The sequence below is a fragment of the Zingiber officinale genome, chromosome 4A (assembly GCF_018446385.1).
Source record: "Zingiber officinale cultivar Zhangliang chromosome 4A, Zo_v1.1, whole genome shotgun sequence".
Classification (NCBI taxonomy): Eukaryota; Viridiplantae; Streptophyta; class Magnoliopsida; order Zingiberales; family Zingiberaceae; genus Zingiber; species Zingiber officinale.
In genome coordinates this window covers 33,566,053-33,583,251 of record NC_055992.1, presented here as the reverse complement: position 1 = coordinate 33,583,251, position 17,199 = coordinate 33,566,053, and the positions used below count along the sequence as shown (strand labels likewise).

Here is a 17,199-nt window from a genome sequence, read left to right as displayed (position 1 = left end):
ATAACCAATTTGTGAAGACTTTAAAATTGCACCTATTTGAAACTCACTGAAACTATAAAATAAATCTCTAAAATTGTAATTCTTCAAACTATTAAATATCATGAAATTACACATCATGAGACTGCCCAACAGATCACGAATTTGTATTTCTAAAATTGTAAAAATAAAAATTTGAAATTGCATATCATCAAACTACCAAACCGATCATAAAATTGTACTCTGAAACAACACAATGAACCGTTCAACTCCAACCTAATACAACTAAAACTCAAACACAAATATTGCTACACACATCATGAGAACAATACATCATAACAATAACATCAAATTGTGTTTCACAAATATACAAATAAAATCTCTATATTGATCTTGTAGAGATAAAAAATATTAGTTTGTTATTTTACATCAAATGTTCCCTTCCTAGTTTATGTTTGTTATAATTTTATATCTAATCCTAAATCTATAAGTTTTCATTTCAAACTGTCAAAACTGAGTACATAATATTAATCTCTCGGCAAGATAAAGTGTTTTAATGTTTTAAAATCTAATTTCAATTAGGAATATGAAACCTAATTAAATACTTACGATTGAACTTGTGTTGGGCCCTTGACATGGTGCACAATAAACTCTTTCGAAAAACTAGCTAGCAACCCTCGATGCCAATTATCAAAGTATGGCGTGTGTATACTCTTAAAAAATGACACCAATGCATGAATAACATTAGTAATCAATACATACCAAAAGTTTATTGTAATAGAATCAATAATTGAATACATACAATATTATCAATAATAGAAATGTAAAGTTGTGTAAAGCTGAGGGAGTTATGGTGAATAAATTGATCTTTCTAGAGGTCTATGACCAGTAAATGTCAATGATCTTCTTCATTATTAAGAGGACATAGGATATATCTAATTGTAGATATTCTTTTTGTTATTTTTTATAGTTTGTTGAAATGCTTGGGCATATATCATTAAAAACAAATCATATGTAAGGATAAACAATTATGAGAGAAATATATGCAAGAGAAAATAACTTTAGTTCACATAGTAAAATACTTAAAGCAAACCTAATCCCACAAAATATTGATGAGTAGTACAGTGTGTCAGATGCTTGACTCCATTTATTATAATTGTGAAATATGCATTTATGTAATCATTATGAGTGTATTGTGTCCAGTTAAATATTATCATAAAAGAGTCCCTTATAATGTGAAAGTTAAGATGGACCATACGGAAAGTAGTGTGGCCCTGCATAGCAAATTAAGCATCAACTTAACACATAAACAATATGATAAATTATAAAATAAAGAAGAAAATTATCACTATTACAAAATAATATTCACAGCATTTATAGTAGCTATGAAAATTCTATATGTTATACCAAGATCTAAACATATAGGTGGAGTAAATTTTCACTCCTAATAGAAAAACTTAACATTTAGTGTATTATTCTCAATACAACATGTACATAATGAAAACTATATATCCTTGTCTTAGCAATACACTTTACAAAGACATAGAAAAGCTACTTATCCTTGTCATAACAATACATACTTAAGTAATTTCACTCAGATACTAACCAACTCACTTTAATTTGACTAAACTTCAATTATGCATCTACTATCACAATATTTTTATTCTTTTTGAAACATATTTTTGTTTGCTATAAAAGACATAGACAAATATGCCATCAAGGAGTTAACAACAAAAGACTTAACTATAGTCAATCATACCTTCAAGACTTTGGATTTTAGACCATCAATATCAATATAGTGTTGATTTGATGAAACAATGTCCCTTTTTGTGGTAGGTTCAACCAATGGGACAGGGTTTCTAGTTCTTCATATTGAACAATCTCCTTCCCTTTCTCTTTTCCTTAGTTGTCTCATGTTAGGCAAGCATATGTATTATAGTAGTTTGTTTACTATCAACTCCCTTTCCTTTGGGTGCTTGATCAAAATAGTAGTCATAAAAGGTGTACTACTCTTTCTAATACACCTCTTTATTCTTGTATTTTTTTAGCAACGTGGACCCTAGGGTCTCTTTATCTTGGCTACAGGTTGCTAGGGGCTCTTCTAATACCTTTCTCCATCGTAAACTTTGAAGCTATGCTATTTAATTATCCTTTTTAGCTATGATTTTGTTATTTTCAGCTATATCCTTTTTAGCTATTGATACGTGCATGATAGTGGGGTCGGATAGCTGACGTGGTCGGACGTCAAGCCCATGGGACGACCAGAAGTCAAGCCCACGTGGTGGTCAGAAGTCAAGCCCACGTGGCGGTCAGAAGTCAAGCATACGTAATGGTCAGAGATCCAGCCTACGTGGTGGTCAAAAGTCTGGCCTACGTGGTGGTCAAAGGTTCAAATTACAAGAGGGTCCCAGTCGAGCCTAAGTGGTACTCCAGGATTAGGCCTACACGTCAAGTAGGAATTCGGAAGGTAAGACTTACAGGTCGGGATTTATAGGATAAGACTCACAGAGCAGGATAAGCAGACCAAAGACGTACAGGTCAGGATATACAGACTAAGATATACAGGTCAGGATATACGGACTAAGATATATAGGTCAGGATATATGAATCAAGGCGTACAGGTCAGGACAGGAGGATCAAGGCGTACACGTCAAGTAGGAATTTGGAAGGTAAGGCTTACATGTCTGGATTTACAGGATAAGACTCGCAGAGCAGGATAAGCGGACCAAAGACATATAGGTCAGGGTATACGGACTAAGATGTATAGGTCAAGATATACGAATCAAAGCATACACGTCAAGTAGGAATTCAAAAGATAAGGCTTACAGGTCGGGATTTACAGGATAAGACTCGTAGAGCAGGATAAGCAGACCAAAGACGTACATGTCAGGACATACGGACTAAGACGTACAGGTCAGGATATACGGATCAAGACGCACAGGTCAAGACCGGAGGATTGAGGTTTACAGAACAGGGTCGTACATATGGAACGAGACTTAAGGAACGACAAGAGAAGTCCTCGGTGGGTCGGGCGGTAGGCGTAGGTCTGGATTTACTAGGATAGACCGAATAGCAAATAAAGGGTAGGACGTACAGACCGGGATTTATAGGACAACAAACACAAGCCAGGGAATGCACCAGGAAACGCAGGTCTGGGCCTATAGGTCAAGATTTGCAGGTACCAGGACCTAGTCGAAGGTTAATAGACCGGGGCGAGCATACACTATACGACAATCAAGCCAAGAAATCGTAACAACCCGCCAGAGAATAATCAATGCCTGTTAGGGAATATGCTAACGATCTAGGGCTTATTGCCCACCGATTCCTCCTTAAACCTATAGGAAGATGTCATGTGTCATTCACCGCCAGACAAATCCTGACATCCGACATTCGCTGATACTCGTCAGACTCTAGAAGTACCCACTGCCATATAAAAAGGGAGGCTTTGTCTCTACGCAGGTACGCTCACTCATCTTTTCGTACTCATCTTTTACTTTTCGTCCTTTCACTGTGCTTCTGGGGAAAAAGTACTTGACTTGAGCATCGGAGGGCCTGACCCGGGGACTTTTTCCCTAGTTCTTGGTCTCTAACGTGAGGGGGGCTTGTCTGAGTGTGCGCAGAACCCTCGCCTCATCATTTTGGTCATCACCCCTCGTCATTCGCTCGTGGGAACCCTTCCGGTAGGTGCCAAATCAACCAGGCGTCCCCGTGACTTTCCATCAACACTAAGGACAACCCAGCCAGCCTCCGTCCTACTCAGCTTCCAGACGGGATCAGATATGATTCTGTCATTTTCTTTTAGCAATAGTATTGTCTTCTCAACAATACAAATTTCACTATTACTAGCACTTCTCTCTGACACAGGGGTGGATTTACACGTGGACTTGGGGGGGGGGGGGGCAAGGCCCCCCAGTCCACGTGTAAAATTTATTAATAATATACTAATATATTATTATTATTTATAAGCTAATTAATGAGAAAGAAAAATACCTATTCTATGTACGATTTGGGAGTTCTCGTAGGCGGCAGCAGCATGGTGGCAGGGACTACTCGCTCCGCAGTAGGCGCAACTCCAGTGTGGAGGTCTCAGGTCTTGTGCGAAACTACGACGAGAACGTTCTCGAGCCCGATTCGAGAGAAAGGTGCAATTCCTCTTCTCCTTTGTCTTTACTTCTTAGGGTTTTGAAACCCTTAAAATTGAGAAGGGAAAAAAATCTTTATTTTGGTTGGTGTTTCCATATTCATTTCTTTATCGTACCTTGCCTTTCTAGTTCCTCAATCGGTCATCCTTCTAAATTTTATTTGCAATATGTAGATTGTAGAAGTAGAACTTTGCCTCTTTTTTTTGTTTAAGGTTGTTAGCTATTGCCTGTTGATGACTTGATGCTGACATAGGGGTAGAAAGGCTGCAACTGTGAGCCTGCGGATAAGATTGATAATGTTATTAGAAATAGATATGTATTAGTATTACTGTATTAGAATTTAGAAAGGCTACGAGCTTGTTATCAATAACATCTGATAAATTGATAATGTATTATTAGAAATAGATAATATACTAGTATATTATAAATTTATAATATATTAGTAGAAATAGATAATGTATTGATGTACAACAGTACTAACAAGCCTGATAAATTGATAATTCTTTCAATTTTGATCTAGTTTCTTCTTGATCTTACACATTCATCTTCCATTAGTTTTTCTTGTTTCTTTATTTCACTATGTGTGGGTGATTGTTAATTATCAGTGCTAACAATCAATAGTAACAAGAATTATATCCTAATAATCTTATTATTGTTTTAAAACACAACCTATATATGCCACTGTATTTTAAAGGGAAGGTAGGATCTATCACACTATGATTATGATTTATGAAGCTTACTATCTTAACACAAATTTATACCTTCATTTTATCATTTTTTAACTTCATTTTCAAGAATAGAACGATATAAAGTTCACAATTTTGCTGGACTTCTTGATTTTGTTTGCTTTTCTATTGTTTTGCTAGATTCCTTGATTTTGTTTGCTTTCTCCTAATGGTTAATTTAGACATTTTAATTAAATCTTGTTATTTTAGAAATTAAAGTGCCTAAATAATTGAAGTTGTAATTGCTGATTTAATAGTTGATGATCATGAAATGATAAAAAAAACTTGATATTTTTTTTATGTTGTTATTATTATTTACTTTTTATCATTGACTTAATGTTTGGTTTAATATTGTTGTTATTAATTATTATTCACTTATTTGAAATAATTCGAGTTTTTCATTGTTAAAGGTTTCATATACATCAAATGAGAAATACTGTTACGATTGATAAATTTTTTCAAAGGAAGAGAGCAAATGAACTGGATTTGGCTACTCCGATGACTCTATCGACAAGATCAGATAATGATGATCTTCCATCTGAAATTCCTCCTAAAAGATTCAAAAAATACAAAAACTGAAGAGGTTGATCTCGATTCTTTGGAGCGTAATCCAGGATTGCCTCAACAAATTTGGGAATATCATCCTAATCAACGAGAGGAGATTGTAAAATACGGTGATCAAATAATAAATAAATAATAAGATTATTTGAAAAAATAATTTTATTAGAATTTTTAGGAATTTATAGAAATTTTTTAAGATTTAATTGGAGCTCGTATGTCGTATTTAGAGGGTATGCATTTATAGATTCGAGAAAAGCATGTTAGGAATACCCGAAAGTGGGAGTTGATTAAAGAATCAACTTAGGGTTTCATCGTACTAAACCTAAGTATTAAATAAAAAACCCTAAGTTTAGCCAAACCCTATTTTTCCCTAATTCCCCCGCCGCACTCCCTCTTCCCTCGAGCCCTCTCCCTCTCTCACGATTTTCTCCCTAAATCCACCGACGATATCCCTTCTTCGTCAAGCCACGACCGCTGAGCCACAGCCTCCGGCATCTTTCCCTCATGCGAGCATCAGCCGATCTCCCTCTCACAATCTCCTCACCGAAAATCGTCGAGCCACATCCGCCGGTCTCTTCCCTTCCTCGCCCGCGGGCACCACAACTGGCGATCTCTCTCTCACGCGAGCAACACAACCGACGATCTTGCTCCCTCGCACGAGCACCATAGACCACAGCCGACAATCTCACCTCCCTCGAGTCACAATCGCCGTTCCTCTTCTCTCCGAGCTGTGCCCTAACTGATCCGGTAGGTAGATTTCCCCTAGTAGATATGGGATGTGTGGTTCATCTTGTTTGCTTGTAAATCGAATCCGATGTTGAGCTTGATTTGGGGCAAGAGGGTGTGCTTGGTTTCTTCTTTTGATCTAGCCTTTCTTTTTCCCTTTGCTCTGTTCCGGATTTTGTAGATGTAGGATGTTTCTTCTAGATGATTTCATTATTTCTTGTATTGGTTGTGTTATACTTGAAAGGGATTTGGATGCAATGGAGTTTTGTTTTTTTTTCCGACCTAGCCGTGATGTAGTGGACAGGTTTAATAGGTTGTAGTGTGGTTCTAATGGGTTATATTCTTGTGATAGTTTCGGATCTGGACCGAGTTAAAGTTGTGTTTAAAATGGCTTTTCATTATGCTTTTGCTTTGGAGATTATGAGATCTTGATTGAATTTCGGGGCTCTGTGTAGTGTTCTCTCGATGCAGCTGATTCTTTGAACCGAATCGGTTGTTGGGGTTTGGTTGTTTTTGTGCATCTATTTCGAAATAGGTTGATGGTTGATGGTTGTTCTAGGATTGGGTTAGATATGGTTTGAGAATTGGTATTAGCTATTTGATTCATATGAAGATGGCTATTTTGTTTGCGCTGGTGCAAGACGTTGATTGAGACGGTTGACGTGACTAGGTGTGATTTGGTTCAGGCTACATATTAAAGGTGGGTACTTCTTACTTTGTCTCTCTTTAGTTCTTTAGAACTTGGTGCATGAGCTATTTTATTTTTGGATAAGGACTGCTTTACCTTGACTCTACTCGTATTTTTCTTGTGTTTGATACTTCCACTCAAACCTTTGAGTTATTCGTTTCTATATACATATAGTCTCTTATTGTCATCTATGATATTTAGCAGATATTAGATACCAACCTTGTATGCTTTGATTGTTGTTTATTTATGTATCATATTAAGTATGCTGGCTTCATGTAACATACCTTATTCCTGTTTACATATATATGATGACTATTGTATTATGTGCATCATATCATTGCATACATATTAAGGACAAATTCTCCCTTATGGTTGAGAGAGTCGATAACTAGGGTCGCACGCTCGGCCACTCGAGAGAGTGGTAGTTGGAGCAGATGTCGTTTGTCCTGTCATGCCGCACTCGGCCACTCGTGGGTAGTGGTAGCTAGAGTTGCGAGCAGCAGGGACCCCCTTCGCTGTGTAGCTAGTTAGCTATTCAGCACCTGTCTACTCGGTCACTCAAGAGTAGTGGCGGTTTTTGAGTGGTACAGTTGTCATCGATCCGACCTCTCGACCATACAAGGGTCGTGGTGTAGAGAGGTGGGTGGGGTGGTCATCCATGCATATGATGTTATTATTATATCTGCTGATGTTGTTGCTTACTTATGCTGTTATTGCTAGCTTATGCCGCTGTTGCTTACTTATGCTGATATGATTACATATGTTAAGATATATATCTGTTGTATGTGTTTAGACACTGGTTTACTTATTGATAGAATGTTTTTACCTCACATGATACCTTCATAGTGATGAAAAGTTCAGTAGTTGATCGGTATTACTCCTGATCTTTTATTACCTAGCCTAGGATATGGTTTTAGGTATGACAATATATTACGATTTTATTTTAGTATCTGTTATTTCTCTTATGAGACTGTATATTGTTGGCTCACTCTGTATTTTGTATATTATGTTCATGCACTATCTTTTTTTTTACCCGCTGAGTTCCAATACTCATCACCCCACAAACTGGTTTTTCTTTCACCAGGTAGCAGGTAGATGAATCAAGGATGCTTGGAGAGTCCTAGCTGCTAGTCCCACTACACTCTTGAGGACAGATTTCTTTTCAGTCTTGTTTCTGTTTGGTGGTATATTGATTTTATGATTTTTTTTGTAAGTTGATGTGGGTTTGGAGTCTAGTCCAGTGGTTACAGGTTTTGTGGTTACTGACTTTGTTAGTCATACATTCATATTTCTTTATGATTTCCGCTATGTTTATTTCCAGCCGTGTGGGTTGTTATTAACTGCGTGGTTGTTTGCATTTTGTCCAGCCAGGTAGGCTGAGTATATTAACTTCATGATTGTTTATTTTGTTCCAGCCGAGTGGGCTGAATCTATATAACTACGTGATTATAAATATATTCCAGTCGTATGTGGCTGATGTATTTTATATGTATGTATGCTTCAGATTGTCACCGATATAGGGGAGATGTTGCCGGATTTTTGTCTGGCAAGGACTCCTCTAGAGGCATGACAGATTCATCGAGTTTATTTGAATCTGAAAGCATATCAACCTATTCTTCAAGAATATCCATTAAATAAAAATATTAAGCACCCTCAAAGATTTCAGTTAACTTGGTATGAACAATTTCCTTGGTTGGAGTATTCACCCACTAAAGATAAAGCATATTGCTTTTAATGTTTTATCTTCAACAAGCCTTCAGGATGCTTAAATCAAACTACATTTACTGTTGATGGATTTGATAAGTGGAAGAAAGTTCGAAATGGAAAAGCTTGTACTTTCCTAGGCCATATGAGAAAAGATAATGTATCTTCACTCCATTGTAATGCTGAAAAGGCATGTGAGGATTTGATGAACCAAACACAACATATATCAAGGAGATTCGACAATTTTAATGATGAACAAGTTGCAACTAATCGTCTTTGATTAAAGGCTCACATACACGTGGTGTTGTTGCTTGCACTTCAAGGAATTCCGTTTAGAGGTCATGATGAGAAATCTAGTTCATCTAATAGTGGCAATTTTCTTGAATTTTTGGATGTGCTGACCATATACAATGATGAACTTTCAAAGGCAATTGCGAAAGCTCCAAAAAATGTCAAGTATAGAAGTCACGATATTCAGAAACAAATACTTCATGTGCTTTCAGTGAGAGTGAAAAATACAATTCGTGAAGAAATTGGAGTTGCCAAGTATTGCATAATTGTTGATGAAGCCTGGGATGAGTCAAAAAGAGAGCAAATGTCTATAGTATTGAGGTTTCTGGATATTAATAGATTCATTCAAGAACATTTTTTTAGGCTTGTTCATGTATCTGATACTATGGCTTTAACTTTAAAGGATGCTATATATTCTGCTTTGGCTCACTATAATTTGGATGTTTAAAATATTAGAGGTCAAGGCTATGATGGTGCTAGTAATATGAGGAGTGAGTTTAATGGATTGCAAGCTTTGATTATAAAAGATTGTAAAAGTGCTTATTATATTCATTGCTTTGCTCATCAGTTACAATTGGCTTTGGTTGCAGCAACAAAAAATGTGACACCTATTCATCAATTTTTTGATAGATTAACTTTTATAGTTAATATCGTTGGTTCTTCATGTAAGCGTAATGATGAATTGAAGAATGCTCATGCAGATGACATTGCATATTTGATTGCTATTAATGAACTTGAGACAGGGCGTGGATTTAATCAGATAGGTACTTTACAACGAGCTATTGATACACGCTGGAGTTCTCATTTGAGATCATTGAAAGACCTAATTAAGATGTTTAGTGCATCGTGTACGGTCTCAAGAGTATGGATGATCAGCTTCCTTCTTGTTGGAGACAATCAATCTGTAGCCGGAGATTTTACGGAGTATTAGCTGAATTTAAATATACTGAATTTAAATTCACTTATCTGTTAAAATGACCTGAGCTGATAATCTCAGGCTGCCAGCAGGGGCTGGTTTTCTGACCACGGAGTGGTTAAGTGAGCAGAGTGTCAAAGCAGCAAAGTCCGCGCGGACTGAAGGTAGACCGGGCCGAGCAGGTGGTCGATCGGGCGAGCAACAAAACAGGCTGATCGTGCGAGTAGTGAGACCAACCGAGTGTACCGAGGGCGGACGACCGAGCGAGCGAAGATGCTGACTGGGCGAACGAAGGGGCCGACCGAGCAGCGAGGTCGGGTAGGCAGAATGGCCGGTCGAGCGAACAGCGAGACAAGCCGAACAGGCGAAGAGGCTGACCGAGGCCTGCGAATGACGCAGTTTCCTTGAAACAGATTCGTCCACCTCCGGCTGTGCTTCGAGGCTTACTCGGGTCGTCTGTTTCCAGGATACAATGGTGAAACCGCAATCTCCACCTAGCACTGGTGGTTGCGGCGAACTGAGAAATACCCGAATGCTATCACCAGGGTTCTGTCGAGTGGAAGAAAGAAACGACAGAGAAGAAGAGGGAAAAGAAGGTGGATGGAAAGATTATTTAATCTTTCTTTTCCTTATTTCTTTTCCTCTCATGCTCAAGACCTTTTATAGGATGCCTTGCATGAGGTTACTTTTCCATTTGCTAAAGAAACGTCATATGCATTATATTAATATGCGTTTCTTATTTAAGCGTTAATGAAAAAAGAATAATCCAAGTGGCAAAATGTCGGTTAATTTATTTGGGTGTGCATAGGTCGTGCTCGCACACAAGCAAACTTGGTTCAGTGCAATCCGGGCCCTAGATTTGCACCCTCCCTATGCATCCACACACAAGAGCAAGCTTCCACTCATTTATTTGTTCACAACACACATGCTTGTGAAACAATATAAACCAACCATCAAGCCTTGAAACTTCCAATATGGGACTAAAATCTTCTTCAGAATGGAGCTTCTTTCTTCTTCACTCTCTTCTCCATTCACTCATTTTCAACAATCCCCCACATGAATGGAGATAGAGTAAGTGATAACATCCAGCAGTTGAGTCAAGTATAGGATAGGTAGGTTTTACCCTTTGAACCCTCCCTTGTGAAGATTTGGTTGCTTACTGGCTGATAGTAGACACGATGTCTTTGAACTATACTGTCGTTTGTGTAAACAGTGACAAATCTCACCCAAGACTCTCCCTGATATAATTCAGTTCTCATGAGTGTGTTCGTTCTTGGCCATGAACACGCCTGGTTCTGTGAGAAGCTCTAAGAATTGTGCCTCCAATTCTCTTCGAAGCGGCCTCACTTCTTTCTCACATAGGTGATCCCTCAAGAGTTGTCATATACTCTTCTTGATCATTAAAAGCCCATCAGCTTACCCTGGTCTAGTCACTGTTTCATTAGGGTACTCCCCCACAGTGTGTTTAGTCAGTGCAGATTAGTTGTCCCTTTGAACCTAGTTCTTGGGATCTCCAATCAGTATAGGTTGGGTGTCCTCTGCACTGATCGCTGACAACGACATCAAGCCCATTCCTCGTGATGAGCTTGCAACTAACTCTCGATTTAATCCTTTGGTTAGCGGATCTGCTAGGTTATCCTTTGACTTCACATAGTCAATAGTGATAACTCCCGTTGAGAGTAGTTGTCTAATGGTATTATGTCTACGATGTATATGTCTAGACTTACCATTGTACAGATGGCTCTGTGCCTGACCAATTGTTGATTGACTATCGCAATGTATACAAATTGCCGGCACAGGTTTCGACCATCTCGGAATATCTTCTAAGAATTGTCGTAGCCATTCAGCCTCTTCACCACATTTGTCAAGAGCTACAAACTCAGATTCCATCGTGGATCTGGTTATTACAGTTTGCTTAGAAGATTTCCAGGAAATGGTTGCACCTGCTAGAGTGAAGATATATCCACTCGTAGACTTAGAGTCTTTTATATCAGATATCCAACTTGCATCGCTGTATCCTTCGATCACAGCGGGATATCTTGAATAGTGCAATCCATATTCACGAGTATACCTCAAGTACCTCAATACTCTTGTTATCCCTTTCCAGTGCTCAACACCGGGATTACTCGTGTATCTACTCGGTTTGCTTACTGCGTAGGCTAAGTCCGGTCGTGTACAACTCATTAAGTACATCGACTTCCGATCACTCAAAGTATTCTAGTCGAGAGATACTTTCACCTCGATTTTTCGATAGATGTTGGCTCATATCTATCGGCGTTCATGCCAACGCAGTATCACCTTTGGTAAATTTCTCAAAATCTTGTCCACGTAATGGGACTGACTAAGAACAAGTCCTTCTGTCGTTCTAAGAATTTTGATTCCTAGAATCACATCAGCTAGGCCCATGTCTTTCATGTCAAATCTTGAGTTCAACATATCTTTTGTGGATTTGATTATCTTATCATTACTCCCAATGATAAGTATGTCATCTACATAGAGGCACAAGATGACATAGTCACTCTCTGTGGCTCTCATGTAGACACATTTATCACATTCATTGATCTTGAATCCACATTCCTTCATGGCATTATCGAATTTCTCATGCCACTGCTTTGGCGCTTGTTTCAAGCCATATAATGACTTCACCAATCTACATACCTTGTTTTTCTGTCCTGGCACAGAAAACCCCTCAGGTTGGTCCATGTAGATTTCCTCTTCTAAATCCCCGTTTAGAAAAGCTGTCTTTACATCCATTTGATGTATTTTGAGATTCCATAGAGCGGCTATAGCCAACAATACTCTAATGGAAGTTATTCTCGATACCGGAGAGTATGTATCGAAGTAATCAAAGCCTTCTCGTTGTCGGTATCCTTTGATTACCAATCTGGCCTTGTATTTATCGATCGTGCCATCTGACTTCATTTTCTTCTTGAAAATCCACTTGCAACCTAGTGGTTTACTTCCCGGAGGAAGATCCACAAGTTCCCAAGTGTGATTTTGCAAGATAGATTCTATCTCAGATGCAATTGCCTCTTTCCAGTGAGGTCCATCAGAAGAGCCTACAGCTTCTGAGTAACTACGGGGCTCACTCTCCAACATGAAAGTGATAAAATCCGATCCATAGGATTTTTCTACCCGAGCTCTTTTGCTCCGTCTAGGCTCAACCTCCACCGGTTCCTCATTGTCATCATTTTCTTCTTCGCCTTGTGTTTCATTCGTCTGTTTTGAGGAGCTAGCATCCTCACGGGTCTTATACGGAAACACATGCTCGAAGAAAGAGGCATTTCTCGATTCGATTATCGAGTTTCTGTGTATCTCCGGTACGTGTGACTCATACACACAAAATCGATAAGCACTGCTGTTATGTGCATATCCAATAAATATGCAATCAACAGTCTTTGGTCCTATCTTAATCCTTTTCGGATCAGGTACCAACACTTTGGCAAGACACCCCCACATTCGTAAATATTTGTAGGACGGTTGTCTTCCATTCCACAACTCATAAGGGCTCTTATCTATTTTCTTCCGGGGCACCTTATTTAAAAGGTAATTAGCTGTTAACACAGCTTCCCCCCACATGGACTCTGGCAATCCAGAGCTTAATAGAAGAGCGTTCATCATCTCCTTAAGAGTTCGATTCTTTCGCTCAGCAACCCCGTTTTGTTGAGGAGTATAAGGAGCTGTTGTTTCATGTCTGATCCCATGTTCAGCACACAACTCAGCGAATGGTGACACATATTCACCACCTCGGTCACTTCGAACCACCTTAATCTTTCTATTAAGCTGATTTTCAACCTCATTCTTATAGAGAGCAAATTTCTCTATAGCTTCATCCTTACTTTTGAGAAGATACACATAACAGTATTTTGTGTTATCATCTACAAAAGTGATGAAATATTTATTACCACCACGTGTTGGCGTACCTTTTAGGTCGCACACATCAGTGTGGATTAGGTCAAGTGGTTCATTACTTCTTTCAATATGTTGAAAGGATGACCTTGTCATTTTCGCTTCAACACAAATCTCACACTTGTGTTTTGGGTTAAGGTGGAATGAAGGTATGCTTTGCATGTTTATTAATCTACGCAACACATCGTAGTTAACATGTCCTAGTCTACCATGCCACAAACACGAAGACTCAAGCATATAAGTGGAAGAGCTTTCAGTTTTATTTATCTTGGGCCTAATGGCCATTACATTGAGCTTAAACAGCCCATCAGATACATAGCCTCTTCCTACAAACATCCCATTTTTGGACAATACAACTCTGTCCGACTCAAAAACAATGCGAAAGCCATGCTTGCTCAGAAGTGATCCGGACACTAGATTCTTACGAATCTCCGGAACATACAGCACATTGTTCAGAGTGAGGTCCTTGCCCGAGGTCATCTTCAGCACCACCTTTCCTTGGCCCGTGATGTCCGAGGTTGCTGAGTTCCCCATGAACAGTTTGTCTCCAGTGACTTCTTCGAAGTTGTGGAGCAGCTCCTTGTTGCAGCAGACATGTCGAGTGGCTCCAGTATCGATCCACCATTGCCGCGGGTTTGAACCGATCAAGTTTAGCTCGGAGACCACAGCGCAGAGGTCGTCCATTTCAGGTCCCTCGTTCAGGTTGGCCTCTTGCTTCTTCTTCGACTTTCTGCACTCCGAAGATTTGTGACCCACTTTGTCACAGTTGAAGCACTTCCCAGAGAACTTCTTCTTGCTGATGCCTCCTCTGGGTCCCATCTTAGAAGACTTGGGGTTCTTCCGTTTCGAGCTTTGACCGTGCTCGACCACGTTGGCTTTCACAGTAGCCTGAGAGAACAGCTTCCTCTCTGAACTCTTGTTGTCTTCTTCGATGCGAAGTCTGACTATGAGTTCCTCCACATTCATCTCCTTCCGCTTGTGCTTCAGGTAGTTCTTGAACTCCTTCCAGCCGGGAGGCAGCTTCTCAATGATAGCTGCCACCTGGAAGGTTTCACTCAGAACCATCCCTTCCGAATGGATCTCGTGCAAGATCACCTGAAGCTCCTGGACTTGGCTGATCACCGTCTTGGAGTCAACCATCTTGTAGTCCAGGAATCGACCCACGATGAACTTCTTTGCCCCTGCGTCCTCCGTCTTGTATTTCTTGTCTAGGGACTCCCACAGTTCCTTAGCCGTACTCTTCATGCTATACACAGCAAGGCAGTTGAGGATGTAGTTTCGGCAAAGGAACTCGGAATGAGTCCATGCCTCCACTGTACTGATGGTTTGCGCATCAGCATCCTCAGTGCGCTTGGGAGGGTCCTCGGTCAAGAACCGAGCCAGATTGAGTGTGGTCAGGTAGAAGAGCATCTTCTGCTGCCACCTCTTGAAGTTCAGTCCACTGAACTTATCTGGCTTTTCCCCATGATTGATTGGTACAGTTCCAATCGGGGCGGAGGGGCCTTTATTTGTTGAGTCTGTTGCACCTCAACATTCTGTTCTGTGGCCATCTCAACAGAAACGAGTCTGTTTCAAGATTGTTGGAGACAATCAATCTGTAGCCGGAGATTTTACGGGGTATTAGCTGAATTTAAATATACTGAATTTAAATTCACTTATCTGTTAAAATGACCTGAGCTGATAATCTCAGGCTGCCAGCAGGGGCTGGTTTTCTGACCACGGAGTGGTTAAGTGAGCAGAGTGTCAAAGCAGCAAAGTCCGCGCGGACTGAAGGTAGACCGGGCCGAGCAGGTGGTCGACCGGGCGAGCAACAAAACAGGCTGATCGTGCGAGTAGTGAGACCAACCGAGTGTACCGAGGGCGGACGACCGAGCGAGCGAAGATGCTGACTGGGCGAACGAAGGGGCCGACCGAGCAGCGAGGTCGGGTAGGCAGAATGGCCGGTCGAGCGAACAGCGAGACAAGCCGAACAGGCGAAGAGGCTGACCGAGGCCTGCGAATGACGCAGTTTCCTTGAAACAGATTCGTCCACCTCCGGTTGTGCTTCGAGGCTTACTCGGGTCGTCTGTTTCCCAGGATACAACGGTGAAACCGCAATCTCCACCTAGCACTGGTGGTTGCGGCGAACTGAGAAATACCCGAATGCTATCACCAGGGTTCTGTCGAGTGGAAGAAAGAAACGACAGAGAAGAAGAAGAGGGAAAAGAAGGTGGATGGAAAGATTATTTAATCTTTCTTTTCCTTATTTCTTTTCCTCTCATGCTCAAGACCTTTTATAGGATGCCTTGCATGAGGTTACTTTTCCATTTGCTAAAGAAATGTCATATGCATTATATTAATATGCGTTTCTTATTTAAGCGTTAATGAAAAAAGAATAATCCAAGTGGCAAAATGTCGGTTAATTTATTTGGGTGTGCATAGGTCGTGCTCGCACACAAGCAAACTTGGTTCAGTGCAATCCGGGCCCTAGATTTGCACCCTCCCTATGCATCCACACACAAGAGCAAGCTTCCACTCATTTATTTGTTCACAACACACATGCTTGTGAAACAATATAAACCAACCATCAAGCCTTGAAACTTCCAATATGGGACTAAAATCTTCTTCAGAATGGAGCTTCTTTCTTCTTCACTCTCTTCTCCATTCACTCATTTTCAACACTTCTCAACGAGCAGATGCAACATAATTATGATGAAATGACTTCCTTTGGTTTTGTATTCATCTTGCATCTTATGAAAGAGATTATGGGGATCACTAATATTCTTTGTCAGACTTTACAAAGCAAGTCTTAGGATATTATAAATGCAATGGAGCTTGTATTATCTATTAAGAATTTACTTTAACAGATGAGGGCTAACAAGTGGGATGATTTGCTCGTAAAAGTGAAATCTTTTTGTGAACTTCGAAATATTGACATTCCTAATTTCAATGCTTTGTATATTAATAGACGAGATCGAGGACGTGATCATCAAGACAATTTCACCATTGAACATTATTATCGAATATACCTCTTTTATGTTTCGATAGATTCACAGTTGTAAGAAATTAATGGTCACTTTAGTAATGATGCTATGGAATTGCTCATTCTTAGTAATGCCCTAAATCTGCAAAATGCGGTGGAATCTTTCAGAGTTGTGGATATATGTAAAATCAGTTGAAAAGTTTTATGCCAGGGATTTTACAAGAGATGGAAAAGAACAATTGGAGATGCAATTGAAGCATTACGAGTATAACGTGGTCAAAGGGTCCAACTACAAAAATCTTTCAACCATTTCAGAATTATGTCAATGGTTGGTAAAGACTAACAAGTCTATTACATACAACCTCATTTTTAGAATGATCGTACTTGTGCTTACTCTTCCGGTTTCTATGGCTACTTCAGAACGATCATTTTCTACGATGAATATTGTGAAATCAAGGCTTCGAAGCAAAATGGAGGATGCTTTTCTCTCAGATGTGTTAATGGTATATATTGAGAGAGAAATTGCTAGAAATGTGAGCATAGAAGCTATCATTGAAGACTTCGAAAATTTAAAAGAACGTCGAATTCCTTTTAGTTAG

At 39.6% G+C, this 17,199-nt stretch overlaps 1 protein-coding gene across 1 annotated transcript; it reads left to right on the top strand.

Moving 5' to 3' along the window:
• The first annotated feature begins 2,305 nt into the window (after positions 1 to 2,305).
• Positions 2,306 to 17,199, top strand: LOC121972337. Its single transcript, XM_042524019.1, has 7 exons — positions 2,306 to 2,443; positions 8,572 to 8,712; positions 8,809 to 9,134; positions 9,177 to 9,255; positions 9,382 to 9,737; positions 9,811 to 9,893; positions 16,769 to 17,199. Exons 1-7 carry the CDS (start codon positions 2,306 to 2,308, stop codon positions 17,197 to 17,199), a joined length of 1,554 nt encoding a protein of 517 aa, XP_042379953.1.

Bases quoted from the DNA above. Each gene is read 5' to 3' on its own strand.
- LOC121972337 (XM_042524019.1), top strand. From the start codon at position 2,306: ATGGTCAGAGATCCAGCCTACGTGGTGGTCAAAAGTCTGGCCTACGTG. The intron at 2,444-8,571 runs GTAAGACTTACA...ATCTTCAACAAG, and splicing joins GTCAAGTAGGAATTCGGAAG to CCTTCAGGATGCTTAAATCA. The intron at 9,738-9,810 runs GTATTAGCTGAA...TGATAATCTCAG, and splicing joins GTAGCCGGAGATTTTACGGA to GCTGCCAGCAGGGGCTGGTT.